Source organism: Anarhichas minor, unplaced genomic scaffold (assembly GCF_050575085.1).
Source record: "Anarhichas minor isolate MPS153535 unplaced genomic scaffold, ASM5057508v1 ptg000017l, whole genome shotgun sequence".
In the NCBI taxonomy this organism is placed as follows: domain Eukaryota; kingdom Metazoa; phylum Chordata; class Actinopteri; order Perciformes; family Anarhichadidae; genus Anarhichas; species Anarhichas minor.
The window spans coordinates 12399120-12412486 of NW_027466463.1; the positions used below are offsets into that span (position 1 = coordinate 12399120).

General features: G+C 40.9%; 2 protein-coding genes across 2 annotated transcripts; both read left to right on the plus strand.

Annotated features, from left to right (window-relative positions):
* The first annotated feature begins 1880 nt into the window (after positions 1-1880).
* LOC142951860 (protein FAM117A-like) lies at positions 1881-9321 on the plus strand. Its single transcript, XM_076093711.1, has 8 exons — positions 1881-2561; positions 3251-3420; positions 4124-4219; positions 4579-4695; positions 5339-5458; positions 5563-5767; positions 6560-6722; positions 7501-9321. Exons 1-8 carry the CDS (start codon positions 2438-2440, stop codon positions 7790-7792), a joined length of 1287 nt encoding a protein of 428 aa, XP_075949826.1. The 5' UTR covers positions 1881-2437; the 3' UTR covers positions 7793-9321.
* Positions 9322-9502: 181 nt separating this feature from the next.
* Positions 9503-12678, plus strand: LOC142951861 (cytochrome c oxidase subunit NDUFA4-like). The gene is made up of 4 exons (XM_076093712.1): positions 9503-10314; positions 11774-11862; positions 12108-12168; positions 12386-12678. Exons 1-4 carry the CDS (start codon positions 10051-10053, stop codon positions 12440-12442), a joined length of 471 nt encoding a protein of 156 aa, XP_075949827.1. The 5' UTR covers positions 9503-10050; the 3' UTR covers positions 12443-12678.
* The last annotated feature ends 689 nt before the right edge of the window (positions 12679-13367 follow it).

The window sequence follows — 13367 nt, forward strand, 5'->3', positions numbered from 1 at the left end:
CTTTGGTAAACGCTGGACATGCATTATAGGAGATACATTCCTGATCGACATACTGTGCAATTAACTGCCTGGCTGTAAAATAAATGGATACCGGAGGGTGGGGGAAAGTTGGTTTTAGTTATCTGGCTTTGTCGTTGGCTGTTTTGTAAAAGTGACATCAATTGTTGGGTGCAGCTGCTCATCTTGCACTAGATAGATGAGCAGGCTGCTAGACACATGGTTCAGCACTTCACCCCTCTGTGATGAAGCAAATTCACTCCCGTTATGGTGTGCCAGAGGCAGGAGTGTGTTATCTAAGCGTGGACCGAGGTCTCGTTTAAGTAAGTGCACATTTTGGACAAGTTTGGGGTGGGTGAGGGGACAATGGGAGCCTTAGCACTGGTCTAGGATGTGTCGCTAAAAGTTCATGCCATGTTATCTCTACACCCTTCTCTTGTCTGACCATTGGCACTCCCTTTTACAAAGTGTCTGGACATTTATCTCCAAACACGCAGACCCATGCACACCCAAAAACCACTTCACAGTCCACCCAGATGGTGCACACACACCTATCTGAGATGATTTAATAGGCCTCAGGATAGTATGATGAAATAATTAGAGAATGAAGGTGATGATGAAACCATACCAGTTTTAAAAATATATATATATATATTATAGCCCATTTACTACAGATCACATATACTTTATATATATACAATTTTATGTTTTAGAATATTGATCATATTTCCCCACTGGTATCTAATGGTCTCCATAAATGTATTGAATAATATTTTGTGATGTGAAAAATCTATTATTTACCCCTGAAATTTGCTTTGGTTGTGAAATACATTATACTTATAATATCTGCATTAATTTTTGTCCAATCACATTATTGGTATGAGGTAATTCAGCGCAGACTCTTCAAATCAATCTTGTATATTGCATCACCATACAACAATAGTGTGACACTATTAAAAATGGATGTGGGCTTGATGCTCTCTGGGATGGAAATAACACTGGTGAGAATAGTTATTTGAGTTAGTTTACTTAATTCAAGGTTGCAATACCACAGTGCAAAAATACTCTGTTACATGTAACACCAAAATATACTTAAAGTACCAAAAGTAAAAGTACTCATTATTTAGAATTACCAACTTTAGAAAAATGCATTAATATTACATTACTATTGGTATTACTAATGTTGCAGCTAGTAAAGGTGGAGCTAATTTCAAAAACTTTAAATACTTCCGGGTGGTTTAATCATTTGTATTTTGTATCAATAATCTGCAAATTAACTAACAACAAATGTCAAATAAATGTAGTGGAGTAAAAAGTACATTATTGGCTTCCAAAATGTAGTGGAGTAGAAGTATTAAGTAGTGTAAAATGGATATACTAGTAAATTAAAAGTACCTTAAAATTGTACTGAAATAAATGAAGTATTCCACCACTGAAACTAAGTTTCACGAGTCTACACAGTTGTTTTCATGCTGTAAAATGAATGTACACCAAGGTAGGAAAAACACATCAAACACAAAATCTCAAATTGTTTAGCATGTATTTGAATATAGACAGAAAAATACAAAGGCTTCATGATTTGTAGTTAAAAAACAAACAAAAAAATATTTAAATACATGGACCAAAATGGTAAACTAGTGACTTCAACCCTCAATTAAGTTTTAGAAAGTAATCCATGCAATTTCTGTGTCGCAATTAACAGTTGTAACTGTAATTAATCAGTTAATATGAGATATGGATTGGGGGCGGTGACAGCAACTACATTGTCTGAAGGATTGACGGATTGATGGGAAACTATCCAATAGGATTGAAGTCGGGGGCTCCATCAACCAATCAAAAGTGAGACGCCAAGTCGGACCCCGCCCTCCATATAATTAAATCCACTCCAGCGTGGTGGTGGAGGTGTTTGGAGTTAGGACCAAGAACGCGTAGTGGGGAAATACAAGTGTGGACTTTCTGGGCCATTAAAAATACTCTCCAGCCCGACAGAACTAAAATGAAGTACACGTCCGGGCTCTCGCAGAAGACGTAGGAGTTGACGTGAAAGTGACTTTTTTTTAAACTGGAGCTGCTTCCTCGTTCGACAACGGGGTGAAATATCTCAACATCCTCACAAAGAAACTTTGCTTGCTAGGCTGCTAACTCGCACACAAGCCAGAGAAAAAAAAGTATGATCACCGCCGAAGACTTTGTCACACGCTGTCTGTAACGTGTCGTCTGTCGAGCTAAGCGTTACTTGGCGGTTGTATTTACTCTGAAATGGTGTCTTTATTACTGAAGACTGACTTTTGTAACGGTTTTTAGTAGTCATCATCACCAGTGGAGGAAGGGTTGCAGCTGGTATTTTAGCCACCACCACCACCAGGTCTCCACCAGGCTGCACATCCACCTTTTTATCTTACAGTTAGTTGGGAGCTAAGTAGTCCCGGATTCTGCCAAGATGTCTGGCCGAAATGGAGTCGGACAGATCCGGGGAGCTACTTTAGGTCCACAACCCTTAAAGGCGACTATTCCCTATCAGCTGACCGGCAAGTCTCGACCAAACCGGAGAGATGGCAAGTCAGGTACGAGCTCAACACCTGTCACACTGTATGGACCACATAGTGGATGAATGTGTGTGTAGAATAAAATATGATGGCATGATGGGAAAAAAATGCAGATGTGGTCGACTTAATGTGTGATTTCACAGCAGCTATACCACCGCTAACTGGTTTCAAACTTGAGATGCATGACCAAGCAAAACCCCCAGTGATTGGGAAACAACTGTAGCTGGACAGCATCCATAAAACAAACTGTAATGTCAACAAGGAAGTCACTGCAGCCTCTCTATCTGTAACATGACATGTGAGTGTATCTGCATGTCAAAGTGCTCTCCTATCAACTGAAATACACTTTATATAAGAAGTACAACATGATTATATAGTAATACTGATGATTATTACCATATAGATATGATTATAGCTGCCATTCATTATTATTATTGATTAATCAGGGAAATACCTTGTTGATGAATATATTTTCAACAATCATGTTAGACAAATAAAACAGGAAATGTAATATTTGTGAGGCTGAACGTTTGTTTCAAAGTGAAATAATTAGTTGTTTCTGGTACGTCGGTGCAATAATAATGATTTATTAAGTCCAACATTGGAGCATAAAGCTACAACATACTTACTTGCAAGCTTAAGACATAACAGGATAAGTTAATCTGTTGGTGCATGTTGAATAAAAAAAAGGTGACTCCTTCTGACAGCCGGAAAGCCCAAACCGCAACAGCTGGTCTCTGGCATGAGGCGGACATTGTCTCTCGATGCCATCATCGGGCCGTACCTGCAGGGACACTGGCCCAAAGAACCAGAGGGCCAGAGCAGCAGCAGCAGCAGCAGCAGCAGCAGCCTGTCCCGCAAGGACAAGTCTACCCAGGTCGGCTCCAGATGCAGAATATGTGATCGTAATAATGCTGAAATGAATGGAATGCATGATCTCGCCACACATGTTTCCATATTTAGAGTTTTGTTTTCTAAGTTGTCAATGAGATTCGGGTCATGTCAAAAGAATAGCGTTTAGTTTTAGATGAGAAGGAAGTTGCTGGGAGAGGGAGGGAGGGAGGGAGAGAGGGAGGGAGTGTCCGGTGCTTGCATAGCTATTGCAGAGTGAGAACCACAGCCATGAGAACAGGCCCTGAAGTCGGCTAATGAGGCCGTTCTGGGTGCACCCATCCTCTGCTCTGTGTGCAGGCACTCGCCACTGCTGTTCGGTTGCCCACATCCTCCCCCCCCCTCTCTTTGTTTTTCAGATTCTCTTACTCTATCACTCGTCGACATGTGCAAAGAGAGAGTCTGTGGGTGTGGATAGTGTTATGTGGCTGCAGATCAGCCTTTTGAGCATGAAACGCATTGCCAAGTGTGCAACTTTGGTGTAAGAGGGTGTGAAATCCTGATCTCTTGTGTGACTGAAACGTAACAGTTTCCAGGCTTTCATTTGATTTTGACATTATTACTAGGCAGCTTAAGGCTACATAAGCTTTATTCATATATATATATATATATATATATATATATATACTCTTCACATGGGAACTTATTTGAGAAGTGTAAGTTCTTATGGTCTCTTTCTTCCTCTCCAGACCCCAGACTCGTGGTCCGAGAAATCCCAGAGGCAGAGAGGTAGCAGCAGCCACAAACGCTCGGCATCATGGGGCAGCGCGGAGCATCTGCGAGAGGTGAGTCTCTAACATCCAGTTTAACCAACACACACACACATGGTTGTTTCAAACACGCATTGAGTAATACAGGCCAAGAGAGAGCAAGCTCTTGAAAAAGGCCTGACTCAATTACTTTGATGCGTTGGGCAACAGGAGACCAAATGATCTCATCTACAACGAAACTTCTCTTTTTCGACAAGCTTTCAGGAGCCTCATTCTTAAACGAAGTCTTTTTTAACTACAGATTATCACTACTACAAAGCTAGCGTGCTTGAGACGAGACCCCTTGTGTGACGTTTGCACCGTTTTAAAGACTTCCCCTGCGTGTGTTTGTGTGTGCAAGCTGATTGACTGACAATAACCTCTGTTCATTGCAGATCGCTCAACTAAAACAACAGCTGCAGCAGCGCAGCAAACCTGCAGTCTCAGGGGGGCATGACAAAGACCGCCAGTGTGGCTATCCTCAGGGGAGCTGTAGCCTAGGAACTAATCAGGTACCTTAGCATCATCACCACACACAAACACACTGCACTACTCGCTCCATACGTGCATGTGTGCGCACGCGTTCTGCAGACAAAGTCGACAAAGATATGTCTTCATCAGTGCAGCCTCGTCTGCCTTCAGACGAGTATCACTGATTGCATTTATGAGTGTGCACTAGACGGTGCGGCGCATCGCAGGAAGTGAATTAAATAAAACACAGAAGCAACAGGAAGGCCACTATATCACGTAGTTTCTGCTTTTCAGAACGAAATGCGTAGTTCTGCTTTTCAGCGCAGCTGGTCTGCACTTGTCTTCTTGCGTGGTGCCACACTCCACTGAGCTGAGGCGGTTTCAGACCAAAGTGTGGTGACATGACAAACCAAAGAGGAAGATTACAAACCTGATTTGTACCTTTTTATTTGTGGGGGGGGGGGGGGGGCGGGGGTTTCATAAGCTTTGGGAGTTGCATAAGATTGCTTCAGAATGTGTTTTCAGTGATAAAGTTTATTAACACAGCACTCGTCATACAAGGAAGGCAGCTCAAAGATCCTCACAATAAGAGCAAACAAGAAAAACCGACGAGACGACTGTACACGACAGCGTCTGATCTGTTAAGCGGCTTAGATTCCATTGAACTTGTTTTTGTGTCCTCAGACTCAGCCAATTTCCATCCCCCTGTCGACACTGGTCCCCCGACTGCGCTGCAGTGTGGAGGGCCTCAACCAGGAGCTGGAAGGCATGTTCATCTGCCAGCCTCTGCATCCTCAGCACCGGGTAACTGTCCCCTCCACACATCATACACTCGTGAAAGGATTCAGGAGTTGTTCTGCTTTTAAAGGAAAGGCTGAAGGGTTTATGTGTTGTTTCCGTCTTGTCAGCTCCTTGAGGTTCCAGACGGTCACCGGGCTCCGGTGCCTCCGCAGAGCTGCAGCAGTGGATCTCAGAGTGACATGGCCACCACACCTTTGTCCTCATCTTCCTCCTCCTCCTCCTCCTCCTCCTCGTCCTCACCCAGCTCCTCTCCAACAAACATCTCCACCTCCCCACCCCACCTCCAAGATGCACCACTGGATCTGCACCAAGGTTAGCTAAGTATAGGTGTAACGTGTCAGTTCGCTGGCTGCAGGTTTCATGGTGGTTTGATTAACTCATAAATGGGATTGTCGAGTTTTTTTTCTCCAATATCTGATAACCATTATAAATTCATAAAAGAAAAGAAACCCGGCCCTCCCCCAATCAACGCACCACCAACCTAGACTCCCAAAACAAACCCCAAGGATCCTACATTATGTTGGTAACAAAACATTACATTACATCATTGTTATGTACATTACTGTACATAACATGACTTTGTTTTCTTAAAGTTCATGTTGATGGAATTATCTTGTGATGCGCTGACTGCAGTCACACTTTCTTACCAAGCAAGAGGAGCTCTTTTGTTGCTTAAATACTGTACATGTGCATACTTATTGTTTACACTATTGTATGACACATTTATATTATTTCTGATGACTGAATTTGTAAACCGTTTATTTGCCATTTTGTGTTTTTTACTTCTAAATTGATTGAGTCATGTCTAAGCCATGGATTTACAATCTTCAACCCGTGGCCACTATTTGAACAAAACTAAAATCCTTACTGTTGACATTCATTCATTTACGGCTCAGAAACTACAGTAATAATAAAATGTATTTAGTTTCTGCAGGAGTTGAGATGAACCAAGCTAGTTTAATTTATGTTTATTGTATTTATTTACAACAATGAAGTAAAACTGTAAGTAATGTGCACATATTTGTTAAATCTTGTTGTCCTCAGAGGTTTTGCCTACAGAATCTTTGATTATATTGACGTTCTTTCCGCCCTGGTGTTCATCAGACGGTGCGGAGATGTGCCTCCTGTCTCCGTTCTCCTCCCAGAACGAGGCCGATGTCTCCCTGCCTCTGCTGATGTCGTCGTCCCCGGGGCCCAACAAGAGTTGCTGCTTCCAGAGAGAGCCACCAGAGGGCTGCGAAAAGATCCGAGTCTGGGAGGAAACCAGGTACGAACTGACAGACTTCACGCTCATGTTTCCTCTGAACCATACCTATAGTCGTCACCAGCTTGAAGAAGCTCTCCCCTGTAAACACACTCTGATGTGTTGCATGGGTGGGGTCCCTCTAAACTAGACCAGTTACCTAGTACATTATTGTTTTAGATGTTTTTCATACCTCTCCTCTAAAAAAAAAAAAAAACCATGTAGTAACAAAGGGCTGTTTGTGCAATAACGTGACTCACTCGCTCCATTCCAAATGTTGTTTGTCAAACGAGGTGTGTGGCCGCCCTCTGCTGGTGATCCTCGTGCAATCCATTTGCCCTTCATTTATATAACAACCAGACACGACCAGCCATTTAATCAGTGCGCTAGAGCCAATTTGATTAAAGCTAGGCATTTAACACATCCTCTTTTCTTAAATGTTCAAAGCAGTAGGGTGCAGCCACCGCGCTTATTGTTACTACAACACTGTACCATGAATGCTGCCTGCTTTTACTGTATATTATGTGAAATGAAGGTGCAATACTTCTTGCTACAGTTTCAATCCAAAACTTGCTGTTGTCATGATGTTCCTGTAGAATACAGCCTGGCCCACTAGAGACTTGTGGGTTCTAGTCATGAGGTGTGGATACTTTTTAGTTTATTTGTAAGAGACAAGTATACTTATCGTGACCTCGACAGTCACAAAAACAATGTCAGCCGTGCTGAAGATGTGTATGTGGACAAACCTCATTTCTCTTATACTCAGTTAGTTTCTTATCGTCCCTCTCCTCTCATCCTATAGCACTCCACGCCAACATAAGCCGGCCCTCTTCTCCTCCTGCCCAGACCCCAACAAGGTAAACTTCACCCCCCATGGGGGCTCAGCCTTCTGCCCCGTAAGCCTCCTCAGGCCCCTGCTCCCCTCCATGGACCTGTTGTTCCGCAGCCTTGCCATCTCTCCAGCAGACGGTTGCTCGGGCCAGGAATCGAGCTCCTGCCAGGCAACGTCGTCTGGCAACCGGGCAGCTCCTCCAGATGCTCCCTCCACCTCCTCTGTTATGGGAGAAAGCTCCGGGGAGGGCCTCGCGTTCTGATTACAGCTGCCGAAGGCACAATGCAAATATTTCTGTCGTCCGGGACAGATTTGTTGCTTTATTTTAGGAGAGGACCATCCCTTTTCTATAGAGGTTTAAAATAATCTTATGTTGAAAAATAATATTGGGGAAAAAAATAATTAATATCTTACTCAAACGCAATCCAATGGATGTGCTTTATGAGCTACTTGTTTTGGGTGTCCGGGCATTTTTTTGATATTTCTAAATTAAGCTGTCATTTCATAATCCAAAGATTTATATTTTTTCGGCAAACCCAAGTGTGAGATACAGGGCTGTCTTATTCCAATCTTAACTCTGAAATGTGTTTTGTTGGAGGACCGACCCCCTCGCATGCTTCACATATTTCTGTTTCCCCAAAGAAGCCACGACACACACTTATATTTTACCGGTTTTTAAACTCTTGACTGCTGTGCGTCATCTCTGTCCAAAATGTTAGCAGTCTGGGTCAAGTAAGAAAAACCCTTCCCGGATAAATTTGCTTGTTTTTAAGTATTCAAAGATATTTATCTGCAATTCTTTTTACCTAACTTGACCTTGCACCTGTTGCTGGTGTACAAAGCACGACAAATCAGTTGGGTATTTTTTATTTACCCGATTAAAACTTAAAAAAAAAAAAAAGATCCAATGAAATCACATTTTGATATTGTAGACTGAAGGGAATTGTCCAGTTGTTGGACTTTGGTAGCATCACTATCTAAATGCTTCAGCTCATTCATTCCTGCTTTAAAAGTTGTACAGATGTTATTTTTGTTGTCATCTTGTTTACTGGGAAAAAAAAGTAGCTTTTTCATGTGTTAATGGGTTAAAAAAAAAAAAAAAAGAGTTCTGTTAATCCTTGATGTTGTAGATGTCTGCTTGATGGTGTGTTTATAGTTTGGAGGTTTCACAGCCTAGTTGACTACCTAACCAGTAGTGGTGTAGATTTGTCCTCAATGTTTCTCTGAAGATGTTCGTGTTCTTCTGCCAAGCTGACAAGTTGATGTTCAAATAGTTTTATTTCTCGTAGACATGTTTGCACAAATTGAACTGCTGCTTTCGAGTTGCAATTCTTATTTTTTTATATTCACTTTTGTACTTTTAAGAGTAGTAATGTGTATTTTCTACATCTTTTTTTCAAATTACCTGCAACATAAGCTAAAAAAACAAACCTGTTCCTTTTAGTTTTGTTTTGTCAATATAGTTGAGGCCTGTGTTATACTGTATCGGGTGGATTTTTATGCACTTCCAGGAGAGGGTTTTAATGTGGAGATGTTTCTTCCTTAGTCTTGGGTTTATTGTCTCTGACAGGAGTTTTTTGTTTGCGTGTGTGCAAGTGGATGGAAAGTTAACTATAGTATGATTGTTTGACTTATAGTTTTAGTGTCCTGGTAAAATACTGATTGATTGAAACATTGTCTTTTTTTCCAAATAAGCCTCAATTTCAATGTTTTATGAATCTGTGTGGATGCTGGGCGATGTGCTGTTATCTCAGGTTCTGTGTTCTGTCCACATAAATATATGATTGATAATGTGTTGTCATGGTGATTTATTAAACTAGTCTGAAGTCCTAATTGCACTCGTCTGAATGTCCAATGTCTGCAGAGAGGTGTAGCACCTGTAGTCCCGTGATCTTAGGACAAGCTCTGTTAGCTCACTCATTTTATATTCGGTCCCTATTCTGCCAGGTGTACATTGCTGTCAGATGATCCAGATGTTCACTGTTTACAAAAAATAAACTTCCATGGTGACACTGTTTAAACGGTGAACATCTGAAAGTATGTATGTGGCTCATCACGCATCTTTCCCTCATAGATTATTGAAGTCGAGTTCTACAAGATCTAAACGAAAGTTGAGGCTGTTCTGGAGCTTTCAATCCTATAACATGATCTTCCTTGTTGTCGTAAGACGCGTTTAAGTCCATATGGACAAAAATAAATCCACTAAGTGCTCAGAAAAAAAGGGACCTTTAAGACCGACAATTCTACGACAACTGGGCAAACAGCTGCTTATGAAGCTCATGATCGAAAGCTCCAGAACAGCTATTGTGGTGAAAGTGGCACAAGTTTTTTTCCCTTAAAACTGTAGGTGAGCACGTGAGTTAATGCTTTTATTTCTTGTGGATTTAAATGACCTAAATGGTCCCTTACGTTGAAAATATAGCAGATGAGATTTCAGTTTTTTGTTTTTTTTTCTTTTTTTGCTCATTTCTAATGTGAATTTTAAATAAGATATTTAACACCAGGACAGCACAAGACTGTATGGACTTCTTTTTTTTTTTTTTTTTAAAGATCTGCACTTGCTGTCGGGCATACAGCTGTTTCCGTTGCATTGTGGGATTGGCCGACCGTAGGGGGGGTGTTGTGCGGTTCACTGTGGAGAGCATTCAGACCCGTAGGAAGACGCACGAGCTCCTCCGCAGCAGCGCGCATTTTTACCGGCAGGTATTCGCTTTACCGGAGTCTGTCAGCGGATTCTCCGACATGTTGGGCCAGGTCGCCAAACAGCTCAAGAGCCATCCAGCTGTGAGTGCTAAACATTGTATATCTTTTACAACATGTGATCAACCCGGTGACATTGAAGGCGCTGGTGAGGACGCGTTGTGTGGTTATGCGCGCGCCCGTTTCCCAAAATCTCACTTTAATTGTCTGTGTGTTCTCCCATTATTTATTCAGCTCTTATGCAGCTTTCCTCAATTAATGAAACGCGTTAGGTATTTTTCATTTTCAGTCCTATGCGACAGATTCATTATGTCTACGTCTGCAGAAATGTCGAATTCCGTGGCACCAGATTTCAGGTTGAAATGATCGATAAAGCCAATTCAACACCAAAACAAATCTACATTGTAATCTCCATTTATCTTCTCTCCTCATCGCCATATTCCTCTTATTATCCTTCCTTCTGTTGAGGCTTATATATGTTGTGCTCTGCCACCCTCTGAGCTTCATGATAGGATTATTATTCTATAAAAATGAAGCCACCTGCTCCGATGAGACATTAATACAGAAGCAATACATTTGCTTGTTTAAAGTGCACAATCTCGTTTCCCTTTAAGAGGTATTCATGCCCTCACACAGCCATGTATGTAGGTCGCTGCAGCACGTCCTCTACTGTATGGGCTCCATACCGGCGTGACTCAAGGCCAGAGCAGTGCATGTAAAGAGTCTGATTATCCAAGGGCGAAAGGGTGAAACAGTTTGCTTTACGGCAGCGTCCATATTTATAGACCACTGTGTCGGACGATACACATGTCACTGTCCCCTAAACAGTGTAAGCTTTCCAGTATATGATATATATGAAAACAGTGGTGGAAGAAGTACTCAGATATTTTACTATAGTAATAACACAGTGTAGAAATACCATTACAAGACATGTTGCTGCTATAGTAAAGGTGGAGCTCATTTAAATTTTTTTAAGTATAAGTATTGATTGTATTGTTCCCCCTGTGGATTAATTCATACTTATCTTAACATATAACACATTTGTTTGTCGATGATATTCTAATTATCTGAATCCGCAGTAAATGTACTTAGTTACATTGCACCACTGATCAAAGGTAAAACTGTATGCAGGCTAACTTATTACACATTCGATTCAAACAATTAGCCTAAATTCTATATATACTGTATATAAACTCATAAGCTACACCGGCACCCCGCATCTGTCATTTTGCTACTGGAATAGAATAAAACAGTGTTTGGGACCCAACAAGTGATCTACAGACAAATCTGAGGGGTCAAGAGATTAACAGGATAGAAATATAATACAGTAAATAATTCTTAACCTCTTTTCAACTTTCCTCTAATAACCGAATCATTTTTAACTCGAAAAGTATTCAAATAAACCAGAGGAAGTCTAAAAAAAACCTAGAATAAAGAACAATAATTCTCTGTTGTTGGTTGTCTTGTCCTAGTTTCACAGATTACGTTGTAATTGGTATGACACCTGCACTGTAATTAATTTATCTTGTTCTTCACTCACTAGCTCATCCCCCTCTTCATCTTCATTGGTGGCGGGGCAGCCATGAGCATGATGTACTTGGCTCGGCTGGCTCTGAAAAACCCAGCAGTCTGGTAAGTCTAGTACATCTGAGAAAGTATAAACTTACAGATAAAGATAAGATAGACTTAAAATAAGATAGAAGGAAATTTGTCTTGGACACATACAGCATCTGCTGTTAAAAAATACAAAAATACAGACGGTGTGTTCCTCAGCCCTCGGTTAGCTTTTTAGGAAACCTCAGTGTATGTGTTTAAAAGTTGTGAGAAGAATTCTGACAACCTCACAGAATGAGTTTTCATATTTTTTTTGTCCTCAGTTGGGATCGCAAGAACAACCCCGAGCCCTGGAACACCATGCAGCCCGATTATCAGTACAAAGTATGAGCCTTTATTTAGCATTCATAACTTCTTCACTTTTGATACACGTTGCTCCATCTTTATAAAACAGTGCTATATCTATGCCATTTGAATATATTTCTTTAAATAGCTGCTTGGTTAGATTTAAACCACATGTCATATAGTTGCCGTTATCTTGCCTCAAAGTCCATATTGCCTCCCTCATACTGGTCGTGTACTTTTCTTTGTGTACTTGCAGTTCTACGCAGTTAACACGGACTACTCCAAGCTGAAGAAGGAAGGGCCCGATTTCTAAGTCCCTGTGACTTCACACCTCCGTCTCTGACATTGTCGTCAGTGTGTGGAGCCTTTGCACTTTTTGCCAAATAGAAAACAAACTTATGACATTGAATGAAGGTTGAGTCGCACTGCGTGCTGCACTCATTCAGTCAGTTCATTTCCAGTGTGAAGGGGGAAAGGGATCATTCACTTATCAGTGACTGTATGAATAAAACAGGCAGCCACCTGTTTTTACTAATTGAATAATTTATTTTTGACTTTGTGTTAATAATTAAAACTATTGCAATCTCACATGTGTGTGTATTATTATTAATTTTGCACAGTTTAAGTACACAGTAGCTTTGATGACATACATCCACGGTGGACAGTGGTGCCTGAAAACTGCAGCTGATTTGATTTCATGAGATTTTATATCTCTCATTAACCACTTGTCAGATTTATGTTTCATCTTTTCTACTATGACATTCAAATAATTTAGTTTTTCAAATTGTAACACTGAGATAAGTCACTATAATTTTCGATATACTGACAAGGATCTAAGTTGTTATTAATGAGAAAAGTTTACATTTTATGTTTAGACAACCCAGATAAAAACAATTAAGCATATTTTAGCTTATAAGAACACAGTATGTTCCGTACTGCTTGGCAGTTTTGGCTTTATTTCATCCACCTACCTGGTTTGCCAGGAGAACAGACCATCTCCCACTAATGTTTTGAAAATGTACAGATACAGTAACAGATGGAAACATATTGTGGTGAGATCAAATATATTTTCATGTTTATATAAAACCCTGAACTCCATGTTATCCCTAGAGTCCTCAATAGGTGGCGGTAACACCCTGGTTGGTGGCAAATTTAGCTAAAGTAGAAGAAGAAGAAAATCGTCTTCTCGTGAGATTTCACTTGAAAATAACGCGGGACAGTGTGAGGAATAAATCCGT